At 34.2% G+C, this 17,725-nt stretch overlaps 1 protein-coding gene across 5 annotated transcripts in view; it reads left to right on the top strand.

Annotated features, from left to right (window-relative positions):
* Positions 1-17,725, top strand: part of ERBIN (erbb2 interacting protein) — a 121,798-nt gene that overhangs the window by 66,117 nt on the left and 37,956 nt on the right. For all 5 annotated transcript variants that reach the window (XM_040622223.1, XM_040622224.1, XM_040622221.1 and 2 more), the window contains exons 7-14: positions 255-311; positions 4,129-4,192; positions 8,585-8,659; positions 9,292-9,436; positions 10,455-10,527; positions 10,867-10,996; positions 11,309-11,424; positions 12,808-12,877. In XM_040622223.1, the coding sequence (XP_040478157.1) occupies positions 255-311; positions 4,129-4,192; positions 8,585-8,659; positions 9,292-9,436; positions 10,455-10,527; positions 10,867-10,996; positions 11,309-11,424; positions 12,808-12,877 (730 nt within the window). The remainder of the gene's footprint in view (positions 1-254; positions 312-4,128; positions 4,193-8,584; positions 8,660-9,291; positions 9,437-10,454; positions 10,528-10,866; positions 10,997-11,308; positions 11,425-12,807; positions 12,878-17,725) is intronic.

Genomic DNA, 17,725 nt, shown 5'->3' with positions numbered 1-17,725 from the left:
TGGCTAATATTTTGGGGAGGTGTGTTTGCATGAAATGCTGTAGGATTGATATTTAGGGACAACCAATTTGTGCTTTAAATGTGTTTAGAAGTGTTTAACTACCCCCCTCCACCACACACTAGTTCTGAGGAGCAGAAATAGTCTTTTCTTACTTTGTAATTATGTTGCTTTAAAACTTCAGATCATGACATCACTTTGGTAATTAAATTTATTATCTTTGTCATAGATGCTTGATTTGTTATTTTGTTTTCCAGATTAACTAAACTCCAGATATTAGAACTTAGAGAAAACCAGTTGAAAATGTTGCCCAAGTAAGTAAAAGTGCTATTCTTTCTAAAATTAGAATTTTTAATTCTTTTGAAGATTTTATTTTTAAGTAATCTCTTTCCCCATTGTGGGGCTCGACCTTATAATTCCCAAGATCAAGAGTCACCGACTCTACTGACTGAGCCAGCCAGGTACCCCAAGAATTTTTAATTCTTAAGTCCTTAGAGAAATGTTAACTTTGTAATATCTAAAATATGAGTGAAAATTATTTTTAAAAGACTGACATTTGTGGTCATATTTTAATTAGTGGTATTGAATATAAAACTTTCACATCTGTGGTTGGTATAGTGATTTCATAGCTTTCTGAAACTTGGTCTTGTATGACAAATATCAAATGTGTCTGTAAAGCCCACTAGTCCCATATAGAGGTCCCAGTTCATATACTGGAGCTCTTAGATAGTATTCATTAGTGAGATCTCTAAGGTCTTCATGTGAAGTCTGGTAACTGTAATTCTAAGAATTTGTCCAGTTTTATAGTCTTGTAAATTAGAAGTGGGGTGGAGGGCCCCCTACTGGTAAGCTAACATCAAGAAGAGATGGCACTCCAAGAGCAAATAGATAAAAACTAAAACAGATCTACACACTCCAAATACACTGTAGTCTGGGTCCATTTATTGAAAAAAATACATTAAAACTTCCTGAATTCTTGTTACGTTTTTACAGTGTAGGCATTGGCAAACTACCATCTTGTTAAATATGGCCCACTGTTTATTTGTGTAAATAAAGTTTCATTGAAAACACATTTATTCATTTACATATTGTCTATGGCTCCTTTTGCTCTGTAATGTGTTAAAGTCAAGTAATTGTTACAAAGACTGTTTACAAAGGCCTAAATTATTTATTCTCTGATCCTTTACAGAAAACTTTGCTGATTTCTGTTGTGATTGATTTGCCAAGAGTTAATTATTACCTTTTAAGGGAGATATCTCCAGTTCCCAAGGAGTTAGTTTTGCTTACTCACCTTCTGTGGCATCTTATTTGTATCTGTTATGAAATTTACCACATTTGTCTTATTTTTTTTAATACATTTTACTCCCGTTTTTACCTGACCAACTTACATGCATGCACACATGTATCTGTAACCTTCCCGATGAATGTAATTCTTGGAGGACAAAGAGCATATCTAATTTTGATTCCCAGAAGACATTATTTATTAGCTGATAATTGTTCAGTGCAGAAATGGTTGGTGTTTATAGTGATGGTTGTGAGTGTAAATTAAAATGGGAATTATGATCCATATTAAATCCAAAAAGGTTTAAATACTTTACAGATGTGGTACTGGCATTGATGACTCCTTAGTTCAAACTGACTGCTTTCTAAGAGATTTGAATAAGATGTAAATTGTTTACTGATACAGCTCAGCGTATAATTAATATGGCTTATCTGATACCATAATTTTAACTCATTATTTTATCTCCTTATTTAACTTTAAATTGGGCTCTGTTTGATGTGTTTTCAAATATAATTCTTTATGCTCTCTTTTAAAGACTTGTGATTAATACTTTTGACACCTCACAAACTATTAAGAGGCAGTAGTTTTAAATGTTACGATAGTCACGAGCATTCAGGTTATGTGAGTGAACCTTTTTATAATCAAAGATGAGAGCAGTGGGAAAGCTGTTTTAGATATGTAGCTAAGTGAAATTTAATGCCATCTAAGTACTAGAGGGCACAGGGCCAAGCACACAAAAGATATGTTTTTTTTTCCTCTGCGACATAAGAAGAGATGATAAAAAGGAATCAAATACAAAGAAATTTTAGAGGTAAACAGGAAAAAATTTGAGGGATATATTGTTTTTAATGTCTTCTTGAAGTAGGAAGCTGGATCTTAAGTGAAAAGACTTGAAAATGAAAACATGCAATTTTGTCTTGGACTTTTGAGGTATCTTAGAAGAACTAAAGTTGCCAGTATAAACTAATGCAAGTTGAGATGGAGACATTTTGAGGATTTTACACTATATTTCTTTTTTTGTTACATACACAGTGTCATTCACTTTTTCCTGGATCAGTTTTAAAACTTCACTTTCTAAAGATGTTATTCATAATTGTATTTTTCCAGTGCACCACTTCTTTTTTGTACTCTTGTATTACCCTTTTTTGCAGTGTTTAACTGCTCCGTGTGGACTTTCAGTGTTCTTTTGTCATTTTAAGAATACTCCTCACACCGCTCTACTTTTCTCAGTTGTTTACCTGGGATAGTATTATGGATATAGTTTAATATGATAGTATCTCATCTTTCTTCAGAAAGATACTGGAAATACCTTTTGCTTTTTATGAAGCAAACTACAACTGACTTGGAGATTTTCTGGACAAAGACAGCTATGAGTAAGGGAAACAGAATTACAGTCCTTTATAGTACCTGAGACCAGGCCCTTAATAAGTTTAACTTAAATAAAGCAGCTTTGAGAAAAATTGGTGTTGTGAAATAAGTTAAAGGAATGTTGACAGAATGACATACTTAAAATGGAAGGGTTGGGAAAAATTAGCTTCCTCTAATGTTAGGTCAGTAACGTAGTGGCATTACAGTTGTGTGTGTTCTTTTATTTGTACATTTATTATTTTTAAAAGATTTTTTATTTATTTATTTGAGAGAGAGCGCGGGTCCACAAGTGCAGGGGAGGAACAAAGGGGGAGGGAGAAGCAGACTCCCTGCTGAGCATGGAGCTCAATTTGCGGGCTTGATTGATTGATGGATGGCTGGACCCTGGGATCATGACCTGAGCCGAAAGCAGTTGCTTAAACAACTGAGCCACCCAGGCGCCCTCAGTTATGTGTGTTCTTATGTATGTTAGTTTTTTCACTGAAAAACCAGAGAAATGTTTTAAGTGAGTTTTATTTTACTTTTTCTAATTTATTAAATTTCCAGAGAAGATAAAAATAGTCTGTGTTCTCGTGTCTTAATTTAAGGAGCCTGTTGGTTTTAAATTATGTTAATTTTAAGTCATTAGCATATTAATATATGGCTAATATGATGGTAACTGTATTTTGCTTTCATTTTGACATATTCTAAAAAATTACAGCACAAAGTTCTTTATCTGGGTAGCTGGTAGTACCTCAATCTATCAAATTCTAGGTTTCTCTAAAAATAACAATGTAAGAATGCACATATGTGTTTGAATTAATTAGTTTAGGTTTTTAAAATGCCATATTGAAGGAGAGATAAAAGCACAATTTAGTTTATTTCATCATGAAATGAGTTTTTGTACATTTTTCAAGTTGCTGTAGTTGCAGAGAAATATTGGTAGTAAGTTGGAAGTGAAAGGTGAACTTTATTCATATTTATGATTCTTATAAAACTTTGAGTTGTATTGAAATTAATTTGGAAATCTGGTAAGAAATGTCGTATTTACTATTCTTAGAATTTTGAGTATTAATTTTCAGAATTAAGCTATCTTGAAGTTTTACAAATGTATAACCAATCTTGAAAAATGGTATTAATTACTATGTAGCTGCCAAACAGTCTAATTCATTAGTTGATTGGTATTATATGAAAATTTATTCTGTGAAAAAAATGAAAAGCAGTTACTTGTATTATGGTCTGTATGTTTAAATTTACTATGGCTACTTATGAATAGAAATGAAGACCTGATGAGAAGCCAAAGTTAGAGAATAATTCATAACTTACTTTATTTAGAAACTAAATAAAGAATATTTTTCTGAGAAATTATATTTATTTTGTCAATATGGTGAAACCTGAAAAATTAGATATTACATAAGAATGTTTAACACTATTACTTTTGAAAACTTCCATTTAATTGATATTTTTGTATATTCAATTCTTCATTAATCCCTTGTGCATAGAACCATGAATAGACTGACCCAACTGGAAAGACTGGATTTGGGAAGTAATGAATTCACGGAAGTGGTAAGTTCATACCAGTCTATACAGAGGTCTTAAATTTGATTGAGCACATGTGAAAATTAATGTATTTACTTATTAGCATTTTTAAATATAAAATAGGTTAAAGATATATACATATTTTTGGGAAAAAAGACGTGAAAGTTCTTACCAGGGAATATTAAGCAGACAGAAATATCTGACAGTAGTGAGAATAAAATGTAAAATAAATAAGAAACCCATGGAAAAGGTAACTAAAATTTTTATGCACAGTAAGTAGACAATTTCAGAGATTATTAGGGAAAAACAAAGTTTCATCAGCCTAGAATGAATAAGAAAAAGTAATTCTGAGTCAAAAGTAGCTCCTTGAAGGTATTGCTCAGGAATTTATTCAATGATAAAATATTTTTCTATAATTTTACTTAATAGCTAAAGGGAGAACATTGCTTGAAAGAACTGTTATTTTTCAGTTGGTAATAAGACCTCTGAATTGTTTCTGTTTTGTATGCAAAGTGTGCTTTGATATAGAATCAAAAGGAAAAGGAATATGTAAGTAGATTTTTGTCTTTAGTGAGTTCTCCAAAAGAACTCAGAAAATAAGCTAGATATTTTTTTCTGAAGAGGAATTCATTGGCTTGAATATCATCATCATTAAATTTTGTTCCGTTATGTTTATAAGTGTGGTTTTTAAAATTATGGTAGATTTCAAATGATAGTCTTTTTTTAAAAAGATTTATTTATTTATCTGAGAGAGAAAGAGCTAGCTCATGGGGTGGGAGGGGGTAGGGGGTAAGAGGGAGAGGAAGAGAGAATCTCAAGCAGACTCTGCACTGAATGCAGAGCCTGAGGCAGGGCTAGAGATCTCTTCCTGAGCCCAAACCAAGAGTCTGACATTTTAACTGACTGTACCGCCCAGGTGCCCCTAGTCTTTTTTTTTTTTTTTTTTTAATTCTAGTATAATTAACATACAGTGTTATATTAGTTTCAGGTATACAATATGGTGATCAACAACTTACACAGTACTCAGTGTTCATCTAGAGCACTCGTAATCTCCTTCACCTATTACACCCATCCCCCACCAACCTCCCCTCTGATAACTATCACTTTGTTCTCTGTAGTTGAGAATCTGATCCTTGGTTTGTCTCTTTTTTTTCTTTGTTCATTTATTGTGTTTCTTGAATACCACATATGAGTGAAATCATGTGGTGTTTCTTTTTCTGTGACAGACTTCATTCGCTTAGCATTATACTCTCTAGAGCCATTCATGTTGCAAATAGCAAGAGCTCATTCTTTTTTATGGCTGAGTAGTATTGCATTACACACACACACACACACCACATCTTTTTTTTTTCAAAGATTTTATTTATTTATAGAGAAAGAGAGAGAGTGAGCTCAAGCAGGGGGAGGGGAATGGGAGATGGAGAAGCAGACTCCCCTGCTGAGCAGGGAGCCAGATGGGGGGCTCAGTCCCAGAACCCTAAGATCATGACCTGAGCCGAAGGCAGACATTTAACCAACTGAGCCACCCAGGTAGGTGCCCATACCACATCTTCTTTATCCATTCATTTATTAGTGGACCCTGGGCTGCTTCCATATTTTGCCCATTGTAAATATTGCTGCCATAAACAGGGTGCATATCTTTTCGAATTAGTGTTTTCATATTCTTTGGATAAATACTTAGGAGTGGAATTCCTGGATCATATTTTTAATTTTTTAAGGAACCTCTGTACTGTTTTCCACAGTGACTGCACCAGTTTGCATTCCTACCAACAGTGCAGGAGGGTTCCTTTTTCTCCACATCCTCGTTAACACCAGATGTTTCTTGTGTTGTTGATTTTAGCCATTTTGACAGGTGTGAGGTGATATCTCATTGTGGTTTTGATTTGCATTGCCCTGATGATGAGTGATGTTGAGCATCTTTTCTTGTGTCTGCTGTCAAATGATAAGAACAAGAATTTCTCAGTATTCTCAGCTTCATGATTGCCCTGTGGGTGTTAAACATTTGCTCATCAAATAGAGTAAACTTACAGCTCAAGTCAGTGGAAGAGCATGGTGGTTTTGGCTTTTTTTTTTTTTTTCTAAAATACACTTGCATATTCTGTATTATATTTTAATTGAAGATGTTTTATGATGGGTTTTATTGTGTGTTGTGGAAGTTTTTAACCCCTTGTGAAAAAATACATGCACTGTGCTTTCTAACTTGTTAAGCTGTTGTACTCTTAAGGTTTTTAAAAGTATTAATCTACATCCATATTAACTATTTGAAAAATCTTAATTATTCTATGAATCAATAACATTCAGAATCATTAATTTTTGTACCATTTCGGTCTGCAGCATTATACATTTTTTAAAAACTCACCCTTAGAATGATTAACAGGTAAAGCACAAAAAAATATTTCTTTTAGTCCAAGATACACCTAGAATTCTTACCTATATTTATACATTAGCAGTAAATCTGAATGATGTGACTTTTATATATTGTGTTATTATGTTGGTTAGATATGATGATACTCTATGCCGTCATAGTGTCAGTGACTGCACGGAGGTTGTGTGGTGACAGAAATACCTTTGAAGGATGCATTCAGTAGAGCCTGCAAGGGCAAATGCCCAAGATCAAATTTTATCTCAATACCAGGGTCCACTGCAACCCTCTGATTAATTTTTTGGTTATCAACAGCATATTAAAAATAATATTTCATTATATAATTGCTAAGAGTCTAAAATAACAGAATGTACATATCATGTGATTATACCTTGGTTTATTTACCTTTCCCTTATTATTGGACAGTTAAGTTGTTTTTTCTTTATTTTTCTCCCTCCTAGTCATCAGGGAATATCTTTGTCCTTTTCATAAAAGGCCAAATCTTTTTATTTTAAAGTAGACTTTATTTTTTAGAGCAGTTTTAGGTTCACTGCAAATTTTAGCTGAAGGGTAGGTACAGAGATTTCCCATATACACCCTTCCCACACGAGTGTAACTTCCCCCATTATCAACACCCCCCACCAGAGTGGTACATTTATTACACTTGATGAACCTACATTAACACATCATAATTACCTGAGATCCATAGTTTACATTAGGTTTTACTTCTGGTGTTGTACATTCTGTGGGTTTGGACAAATGTATAATGATATATAGTGTCATAGAGAATAGTTAATTGATAAGTAATTAATGATGAATTAGTTTTCTTAATTTTTTTTTAAATTTTATTTATTCATTTGACAGAGAGAGAGAGAGACAGCCAGCGAGAGAGGGAACACAGGCAGGGGGAGTGGGAGAGGAAGAAGCAGGCTTCCCAGCGGAGGAGCCTGATGTGGAGCTCGATCCCAGAATGCTGGGATCACGCCCTGAGCCGAAGGCAGCCGCTTAACGACTGTGCCACCCAGGCGCCCCTAGTTTTCTTAATTCTTAATTGATTCTATTCCCCCCATTTTATTTGTTTATTTATAATTTAAATTTATTTAATTAACATGCAGTGCGTTATTAGTTTCAGAGGTAGAGTTCAGTGATACATCAGTCTCATATAATACCTAGTGCTCATTACATCACATTCCCTCCTTAAATGTACATCACCCAGTTACCCCATCCCCCACCTCCCTCCCCTCCAGCAATCCTTAGCTTTCTATGATTAAGAGTCTCTTAGGGTTTGTCTCACTCTCTGATTTCATCTTGTTTTATTTTTCCGTCCCTTCCCCTATGATCCTCTCTTTTGTTTCTTAAATTCCACATATGAGTGAGATCATATGATAATTGTCTTTCTCTGATGACTTATTTCACTTAGCATAATACCCACTAGTTCCATCCGTGGCATTGCAAATTGCAAGATTTCATTTATTTGATGGCTGAGTAGTATTCCATTGTATATCTATATACCACATCTTCTTTATCCATTCATCTGTTGATGGGCATCTGGGCTCTTTCCATAGTTTGGCTATTGTGGACACTGCTGCTATAAACATTGGGACACAGGTGCCCCTTAGAATCACTACATTTGTATCTTTGGGGTAGATAACCTAGTAGTGCCATTGCTGGGTCATGAGGAAAAGGCTGAATCTTTTTACAGATAATGATTGAGAGTATCTTTTTATTGTACTCTTGAAAGCTATGGGACTTATTTTTATTTCTTTATTAGTTTTATAAATACTTGAGCCTGTTGTGTAATCAGAAGCTTAAATGAGTTTTATGCAATCTACTCTTCTGGAATGCTTACCTTTGAGTTCTCTTTTAGTAGTACCACTGTGGTAACTATAATACAGTGAAAAGTCTAGAGTCTTGGCTCCACTCCATGCCACCCCCCCCCCAGTTATTTATTAAGTGTTTTAAACCAGAAGTTACCATTATAAGTTCCCTAGAGCTTCTTTTGACAAAAAAATTCAGGTAAATTATTGAATCCCTCCACCCCCTTCTTATCCAAACAGCCTGAAGTACTTGAGCAACTAAGTGGATTGAAAGAATTTTGGATGGATGGTAATAGACTGACTTTTATTCCAGGGGTATGTATATCAAATTTTAAATGGCTTCTCTTATTGCAATCTGTTCTTTGCAGTTTTATGAATTGTACATTTTCAGATTCCTTTTTTTTAAAGGATGATTATTTAATTGTTAATAGAAGCAAATAGCCTTTTTTTTTTTTTTTACTATCAATACATTCTTGAGTAAAATCAGAAAATTACCATAGTAAACTTTGTAAAATAGACTCTTTTTAATTTCCTGGACCTGGAGTGTGTCCTTCCCAATGGTTGCAATTGAGTTTATATCCTAATTCATTTTGTCCAGAGAATTGTTAAAGTGGGATATTTTCTGTGTAGTTTCTGTCTTATCGAGTGACATTTATTTATTCCATACCCAGAGAACCTAAGAGTCCCTGTATGTCCTATTGCCCTAGCCAGTGGTGATAGCTGAGTTCCCAAAGAAAAGTATATGTCCATTGTCGCCCTAGTAGGCTCTTAGCAGGAGCTCCTGGCTTTATTACTGAATACATTTCTTATGGCATTTAATAAAAAATTGAATCTTTTTTCTCACATAAACATTTCATTATGAATTATAACTTGGTATTGAGTTTATTACCTAAACTAGCCATAAATTCACTTAATATAGTCCTTAGATTTCCTTTTTTTACTTACAGTTTATTGGTAGTTTGAAACAGCTCGCATATTTGGATGTTTCCAAAAATAATATTGAAATGATTGAAGAAGGAATTTCAGCATGTGAAAACCTTCAAGATCTCTTGTTATCAAGCAATTCACTTCAACAACTGCCTGAGACTATTGGTTTGTATTGCTTTCTAACTCATGTAATCAGTTTTTACTGATGTAAAATCTCAGAAATTACATTTTTGCCATTATTTCACTCAAAGCTTTCATAAATCAAATTTTATATGTTATGAGCTAGTTTTATTGTACTTCCAGTCACAAATCTTACTTGAATTTTTTCCTCATGTTATAAGTTACACATTTTACTTATTGGTTGACATTACTATATTTTTCTTTAAGGAAATGTCATTTTTATCACTATAATAAAATTTAAACTCTTTAAAAAGAGGTTAATTTATCCAAACTTTAACTCCTATTCATAGCCCTTATCTAGTAACTTTTTTCATTCTCCATTTTAGACTCACAGATGAGAAAACAAACCAGTTTAGCAAATCCCCTTAGATTCTATATTTGTGTAGTTGCTCTTAGTCTGATGATGCTTCAAGGAAATTGAATTGTTTTGAGTCAAGAACAAAAACATAAATCTTGCCATCTTCATGATGTTTGAACATAAAAACCAAAAAATATTTTTATATATTTATTGAGTTACATACCTGTTGGTTACATTTTGCAAGTTCTATAATTTATTCATAAACACTTTTAGTTTTAAATTAAACTCCGTTTTTTTATTATTTTAGTATTTAGAATACACAGAATAGTTTGCCATATACCTATGAATTTTATACACCTACCATTCCTTTTTGTTTGTGCTCACTTGTGCCATGGCATTGTTTTAAGGAGCTTGGCTACATCTGTGAACAAAGCAGACAGAAGTCCCTACTTTAATGAAGCTTACATTTTAACAGGAGTAAAATAGATAAATATACACTAAGGTTAAAAAGTGATATATTGGTAAAAATTGAAAATATAGGGTAAGGGAGTACAGAGTTATGAGGTTAGGTTGATTTCTCTTTTAGATAGGTTGATTAAGAAAGTTCTGTATGATTCATGTCAAATGTAATATGCGTTCACATTGACTGTTGGTTGAATTCTAGTTCAAGCTGGAAAATTGTATATTATTTCTTCCCTCAAATAGGTTCATTGAAGAATGTAACAACTCTTAAAATAGATGAAAATCAATTAATGTATCTTCCAGACTCTATAGGAGGGTAAGATTTTTCTGCATCGATAGAAGACTTTACTTTCATTCAGCTTTATATGTTTATGTTTAAATACAGTATGTATATATTTCATTCAACCATATATATTTTCAGATAAGTGCATAAACAGCATCTAAAGGAGATTCCATAAACATTTAAATAAGTAATTAGTTATAGGTTGGGTAGGTTTTTTTATAAAGGTAGTCTTATTTTTATTGTTAAGTTAAGCTTAGTGGAAATAGAGTTTTTCTAGATTTGTTAAAGTCAAGTTCAAATGTTTACACATTCTTCAATTTTGGTTCTATATAGGAAACTTTTTTAAAATAATGTGTTTTCTGTTTTAATTAGGCTAGTATCAATAGAAGAACTGGACTGTAGCTTCAATGAAGTTGAAGCTTTGCCTTCGTCTATTGGGCAGCTTACTAATATAAGAACCTTTGCTGCAGATCATAATTATTTACAACAGTTACCCCCAGAGGTATTGTATTTTAAATTTGCTTTGAATTTTTTTCATGTTATTTATTATAGCCATCCAGTATGGTTTTATCTGTTTTCTTTAGAAATAATTATGTAACTCTGTTATCTATTTTTAAATAATAATTAGCTATACTGATTTACAGAGATACCTAAATACTTTTCTTTATACATGAAAATTAATAATTGAAAGGAGAAAATATATTTCATTTTATAAGTGAGGAGACTGTTTTCATAACTTGGAAATAATATTTTACTTCTGTCTGTTAAGCAATAGGCCAGAATTTTGATCTCCAGTTTTATGTTTCTTTTTCAGATTGGAAGCTGGAAAAATATAACTGTGCTATTTCTCCATTCCAATAAACTTGAGACACTTCCAGAGGAAATGGGTGATATGCAAAAATTAAAAGTCATCAACTTAAGTGACAATAGGTTTGTAATAATGTTGGTTTATAAAAGACGTTGATGGATGAAATTCAAGTTTCATTATTTAATAGAAAAATGGCATGTTATTTTCATATATATTTTTGGGTTTTAAATAGAATTTTCATTTGAAAGAATGACCTGATTTTACCTGTGTTTTTTATACTGTGGTTATTTGTCATAGTTTATTTTGTGTCAACTTCAGCTATATAACTTACAGCTTGAGCTATATAGCTGTCCTTTCCTTATAATCACCTTTTTTATTCCTAAAGTCGTTATCTTCACCTTAATACTGCTGCTGAATGAAGCAGCTTTTCATCTAATCTACTCCCTGTATTTTTCTAAGCAGAGATGTGATTAGGCACCCATTCGCATAGCTTGGGCAACACAGTCAGGGTCCAGAGCAAATAGAACACTAGAGTTACTAAATTGGAATAATGTTTAAATTAAGAACAGACTGTCCATAATTTTTCTTGAGGTAAAAATACTAATAATGATAAAAGAATGTTTGTAGAGCATTTACAAAGTTTTTAAAACAACACTACGAAATAGTATAATAGGTATTGTCATTTTATGAGGAGAAAATTGAAACTCAAATTTAAGGTGACTCATTTAGCTCGTAAAGTAGAGCTTTAATGTAAGCCCAGTTTTCTGACTAATTAGGGTATTTGGACTGTTCCATTTTATTTAAGAATAACCACTGCCTTTTTTTAAAATTCAGTCCTCATTTCTGGACATACTTTGTACCCCAAAGCTAGAGCCCTAGGTTCTAGCAGATTGCCTTGGAAGATGGCATAGCAGAGTGGATAGGCATAATAAGATAGAAGGTTTGAGTAAACATTCTTTTTAAATAGGTGCTGTTCTAATTTGGCATTCTGATGAGTTGTTAATATTACTTTGTTTTTTATTCATTATAATGTTTAAATAGTCTTTGGAATATGGAAGTGCTGGCGCACCACAGAATACAGAACAGTGCAGTTTTTATAACAAACTATCACTAAGGCTTCCTGTAGTTCTTTCTGAATACAAATAAAATATCCAAAGCAATGTTATGAGATATTGCTTAATGTGTTCTTGTCTTTGCATTAAAGTAGGGATGGTTAACATTTTTTCCTAGCAGATAATTCTTTGGGGGGTTATTAGATTATCCATTTTTCTGCTAGCTGAATTGATTCAATTGAAGAATTATTTTTTTAAAGTGAATTCTTATTAAACTGAATAGTATTTTGTCTTATATCTTATGTCAAAGAACTATATTGGGTTCTCTCCTAAATTAAACATTTTTCTCCTATTTTCATATTCAGTAGTACATTGTGGTTTAGAAGCCCATTAGGTTTTGCTCTTTACATTTTAACATTTGTTATTTTAATTTTGTTTGTATTTTCTCCACAGATTAAAGAATTTGCCCTTTAGCTTTACAAAGCTACAACAGTTGACTGCTATGTGGCTCTCAGATAATCAGGTAGGCATTCTGATTTTGTAAATTACTGGAATTCCAATTGTGTTATATGATTATGCATAATAATTTACATGGGCTCATTTAAGAGCAGTTCTGTTCTGGTATACATTTTAAAATATATATAAGAAAAGTCTTGGAAAATATTTAGATACAGATATTTTTGTGCAGCTTGTGTAGATTCAAAACAATGAATCCTATTGAACTTGTCTAATTTCTCCTGAATCTGTAAAATATATATTAAGAAATCAGACTCAATATTCTCTAACTTCTTAAAGTTGTTATAGTGATCCTCTGTGGCATATATCTATAGACATTTAATAATCAATTTAAATTATGCTTCTAATCAAACACTTTTGCACACCTTAAAGAAATGTTTCTAAGGAACTATGAGTTATTCCTTGGACTTTTCTTTGATTGATAAACATTTATTGAAGGCTTACAATAGGTCATGAACTGCTCTGGGAGCTTGAGATATATTGGTGAAACAAACAGCATCTTCTTATGTTCTCATTGAACTTACATTTTCAAGGGAGTTAGAGAGAAACAAGTAATTATGTAATAATATGCCAGAGCTACAAAGAAAACCAACTTGATAGGCATTAGAAGAGTAGCAGGGCAAGAGTAAACATCTTATTTTAAATATGGTGATTTAGGAAGTATCTTTCTCTAAGGAAGGGAACCAGTAGATCAGATGCTTACATGAAATTAGGAGTGAGCCATGCATAGACTAGGGCAGTGAGTTGGGAGAGGAGGTACATTTAAATATTAAGAGTAAATTTCCCAATATTAGAATGAGCTTGGTGTAACTGAGAAATAGATAAAAGCCCTGATGTTTGGAATACAGTGAGCAAGGAAGAGAATTGAGTAAGATTAGATCAGAGAGGAAAACTGGAACTAGGTGACATAGGATCTTGTAGGCCATACTAACCAGTTGGGATTTTACTCTGAATTAGATAGAAATCTACTGAAGTATTTCCTGCCAGGGAATGGCAAGAGGTATTGTACATTTTTAAAAGATCGTTTTGACACTTGTGTGAGGAATGGACCATAGTTGGGTGCTAAGGTTATGAGTGGAATATTCTGTTTTGGAAGGAGAAAGTTCAGTAGGGACGCTGTTGGAGTAGTTTAGAAGGAGGTGTTGTTGGGCTTCAGCTTTTGTGATAATAATGGAGATGGTGAAAAGGAATGTAGGAATGTCAGGTATTGGCTGGAGATCAAATTTGAGAGTCAGCTTCATACAAATGTTCCATTTAGCACCATGGACCTGCATAAAATTACTAGGGAGAGAGGGTAGAGAAGAAAAGAAGATCAAAGACGGAGCGTAGGGAAGAGAGTCACCCCAAAAGGAGAATGCCGGGATCACGGCCTAAGCCGAAGGCAGACGCCTAACGACTGAGCCACCCAGGCGCCCCGAAACCCAAGCACTCTTTGGTGAAGAAGTTTCATGTACTCAGTAACTGTACAAGTGGTTCATTGTGACTAGAATATAACCTTTGAGTGGAAGAGTAGGAAATGAGGCCAGAGAGGTAGACAGGTACCAGGTCATGGAGAATCTTGTATGCCATGCAGAGGAACTTGCTTTATATTTCAAGAAAGGTGAATAGAATTTTTTTTTAACTTGCATGTTAACTCTGATAAATTATGAGTGGCTTCTGAAAGATTGTTTTAAGAATTCAGAAGTCTTGGGGCGCCTGGGTGGCTCAGTCCTTAAGCATCTGCCTTTGGCTCAGGGCGTGATCCCAGCATTCTGGGATTGAGCCCCACATCAGGCTCCTCCGCTGGGAGCCTGCTTCTTCCTCTCCCACTCCCCCTGCTTGTGTTCCCTCTCTCACTGGCTATCTCTGTCTCTGTCAAATAAATAAAATCTTAAAAAAAAAAATTCATAAGTCTTATTCAGGCTCAGTGGAAAATTGCTGTGATTAGGGTGACTGTAATTTATTGTCCATACTAGGACACTTTTGATAGTGAAAGGGGCTTTATGATAATTATGTCAGATCAGCATGTGTAAAATGCGAATGTCCCAGGCAAGTTGGGCGTTTGGTCATCATAGTCAAATCAGTTATTTATATATGCCATCAGTTTAAGAGGAAGAAGTGATCCCGTGATACATGTCAACCCTACTGTAGTTGATGGTGAATCTGTATAACATGAACAAGGAAGTAGTAGGATCAAATTGTTATTTTGGAAAGCTTTTAGGCTGCATTGTGAAAGATGGATTTAGCAGGGGTGATGGTGCCAGGTGTGAAGGCAGGAGAGACTGGTTGGAGGGCATTGCCATATTCAAGGCAAAAGAAAATGTTGGCTTGAAGTAAGATATAGTAACTGGGCCAGGGAATAGAGGGTGTATTTAAGGCATAATTTAAAAGGCCGCATCAGTAGAGTATATGAAGAATGCATATGTGTGATGAGAAAGGAAGTAAAAGCAAAGATGAGCCTCAGAGATGTGGCTGGAGTGACTCGCTGGATATTGGTACAGTAATCAAGATGAGAAACTGCAACAGAAAGAAATAGGTTTATGGGAAGATATTAAGTTCCAGTTAGGCATGTTAAGTTTGAATTACCTTTGATATATCTGGTTAGGTACCTAGAGAATAATTCTAGTAGCCATGATCCCCGCTCCCCCTGACCCTGACCCGACATTGTTCTATATTGTGGTTTCTGTGCTCTTGGTTTCTCTATTCTTTTAATTTCGAACCTCCTGGGATTTCTCAGAACTGCCCCTGAGGGCACAATTTCCTTTTCTCCAGGACCATTATAGACTTATTCCATTTGTTTTTTTAATTAAGAAAAATTTTTTTGAAGATTTCTGTCCAAGAAGAGATATAGGAGCTCAGCCCATCATCTTAATCACTTTTTTTAGGGGGTGGTTTCATAGCTTTTATTATTTTCTCAAAAGGGATTCTATGAATTTATTATTTAATTGTTAGGGATGGATGAATCCTGCGGAATACTAACATACATACATACATGTATTTATTTATGTATTTATTACTAACATTTAAGAGGCAGGTAGATTGATAGGCTTAGAAAGAGTGGCCATAGAGGGAGAAGAAAAACTATATGACAGTAGATTCAAGTTAAGGATGAGGCAACTGGCTTAAAGGAAGAAGTTGTAATGCTGTTGGAGGGGGTGAATTCAAATGAAATCTGGAAAATATGCATTATATTTTGGCAAGTTAAAACTTGCCAACTTATTTCGACGATAGCTAATGTAGTTTTAGAGGAGTACATCAAAAACCCAATTGATGCAATTTAAGAAATGAATAAATGAGAGAATGGAACCATAGAGTTGTTGATTAAGCTTTTAAGAAGGTTGGATGAGAAAGAAAAGGAGTAGTGGAAAATAAACTGGTAGCTGGGACAGTGTAAGAAGGAATCCTTTAGTATTAGAGAACATTTTTATAGGTTGTTGCAAGGAGGCTGTGTGGAGAATGAGATTAAGAATATGAGAAGGGAGTTGGATAACTGGTGTGTGACTGATAGAATTTTAAACTGTGGTAGAGGGACGCCTGGGTGGCTCAGTTGGTTAAACATCTGCCTTCGGCTCAGGTCATGATCCTGGGGTCCTGGAATCGAGCCCCACGTCGGGCTCCTTGCTCATCGGGGAGCCTGCTTCTCCCTCTACCTGCTGCTCCCACTGCTTGTGCACACTCTCTCTTTCTGTCTCTCTCTCTCTGACAAATAAATAAAATCTTTAAAAAAATAAAACTGTGGCAGGAATTCTTATCCTTTTGAAGGCAGCTTGGTCTGATGTTTGTGAGAGGGAGAGCTAAAAATGTTTATGTTGAAATTCTTGGAATGTAGCAGTTTCCAACCAGTTGTTAAATCCTATTTTTGTTTTTTGGGTTTTTTAAAATCTTTTAGAAAATAGTATCTTCAGAATATAATTTAGGAAACATGGAAGGGTTTTCAGGCAACATTGAGATTCCTGTTGAAGTTGGTTATCACAAACTCGTAGTTAAACTAATTTGCTCAATTGTGTGATACAGACAAAGCGCAGGATTGGTATGATTGTGGGTTGCAGCTTTGCCATCAAGGTGTAAAAGAAAGACAATGCAGCAAGGAGGTCTTGGTAATTGGCAGGAAATTGGTTATAATGAGATCCAGTGAGGTACAAAGAGAGAAGCAAAGATGAGAAAGAATGATGGTGATAAAGTTGGAAGTTCAAGGGAGTGTCAGTCTTGGTGAAATTGACTAGCAAGTGTCGAACACTGGAGAGAGAGCACTGCATGGTGTCTGTCTTAGCATTCTCTACTGGTTGTCCTTGTGATTGACCACTCCTCAGTTTCCTTTCAGGAATTTTTCTTCTGCCAGTCTTTTATATGTTGGTGGCCCATGTAGTACTGTAGGTTCTTCTTTAGTTTCTTTTCCTATACTTTCCTCTAGGAAAGATGCAATTACTCCCTGTATGCCCGTTATTCCTAACAGTTATCCTCAGCTCAGTTCTCTTTCCTGAACTGCACAATCATTGTCTACTTAACATTGCCACCTAGATGTCTCAAAATCAGATAGCTCAAAAGTGAACATTCCATCCTGTGCTCCAAATCTTTTTCTTTTCCTGGGTTCCCTGGATCAGTAAAAAGTACTTGCTAGAGACAAAGACTTGGGTGTATAATTCTTAACTACTGTTCATCATAGAGTGTATCATCTTTTACTTAGACCTGCACTGTCCATTACAGTAGGCACTACTGTCATGTGTGTAGTCCAAATTGAGATGTGCTCTCAGTGTAAAATACACACTGGATTTTGTATATACAGTATAAACAAAGGAAGTAAAATGTCACATTGCAATTTTTATTGATCACACATCAAAATTATATTTTAAATATATAGGATATGTTAAATTTAATG

This window comes from Ursus maritimus, unplaced genomic scaffold (assembly GCF_017311325.1).
Source record: "Ursus maritimus isolate PB19 unplaced genomic scaffold, ASM1731132v1 scaffold_5, whole genome shotgun sequence".
NCBI lineage: Eukaryota > Metazoa > Chordata > Mammalia > Carnivora > Ursidae > Ursus > Ursus maritimus.
The sequence above is the reverse complement of the archived record's forward strand: the minus strand, read 5'-3'. Positions and strand labels throughout refer to the sequence as shown.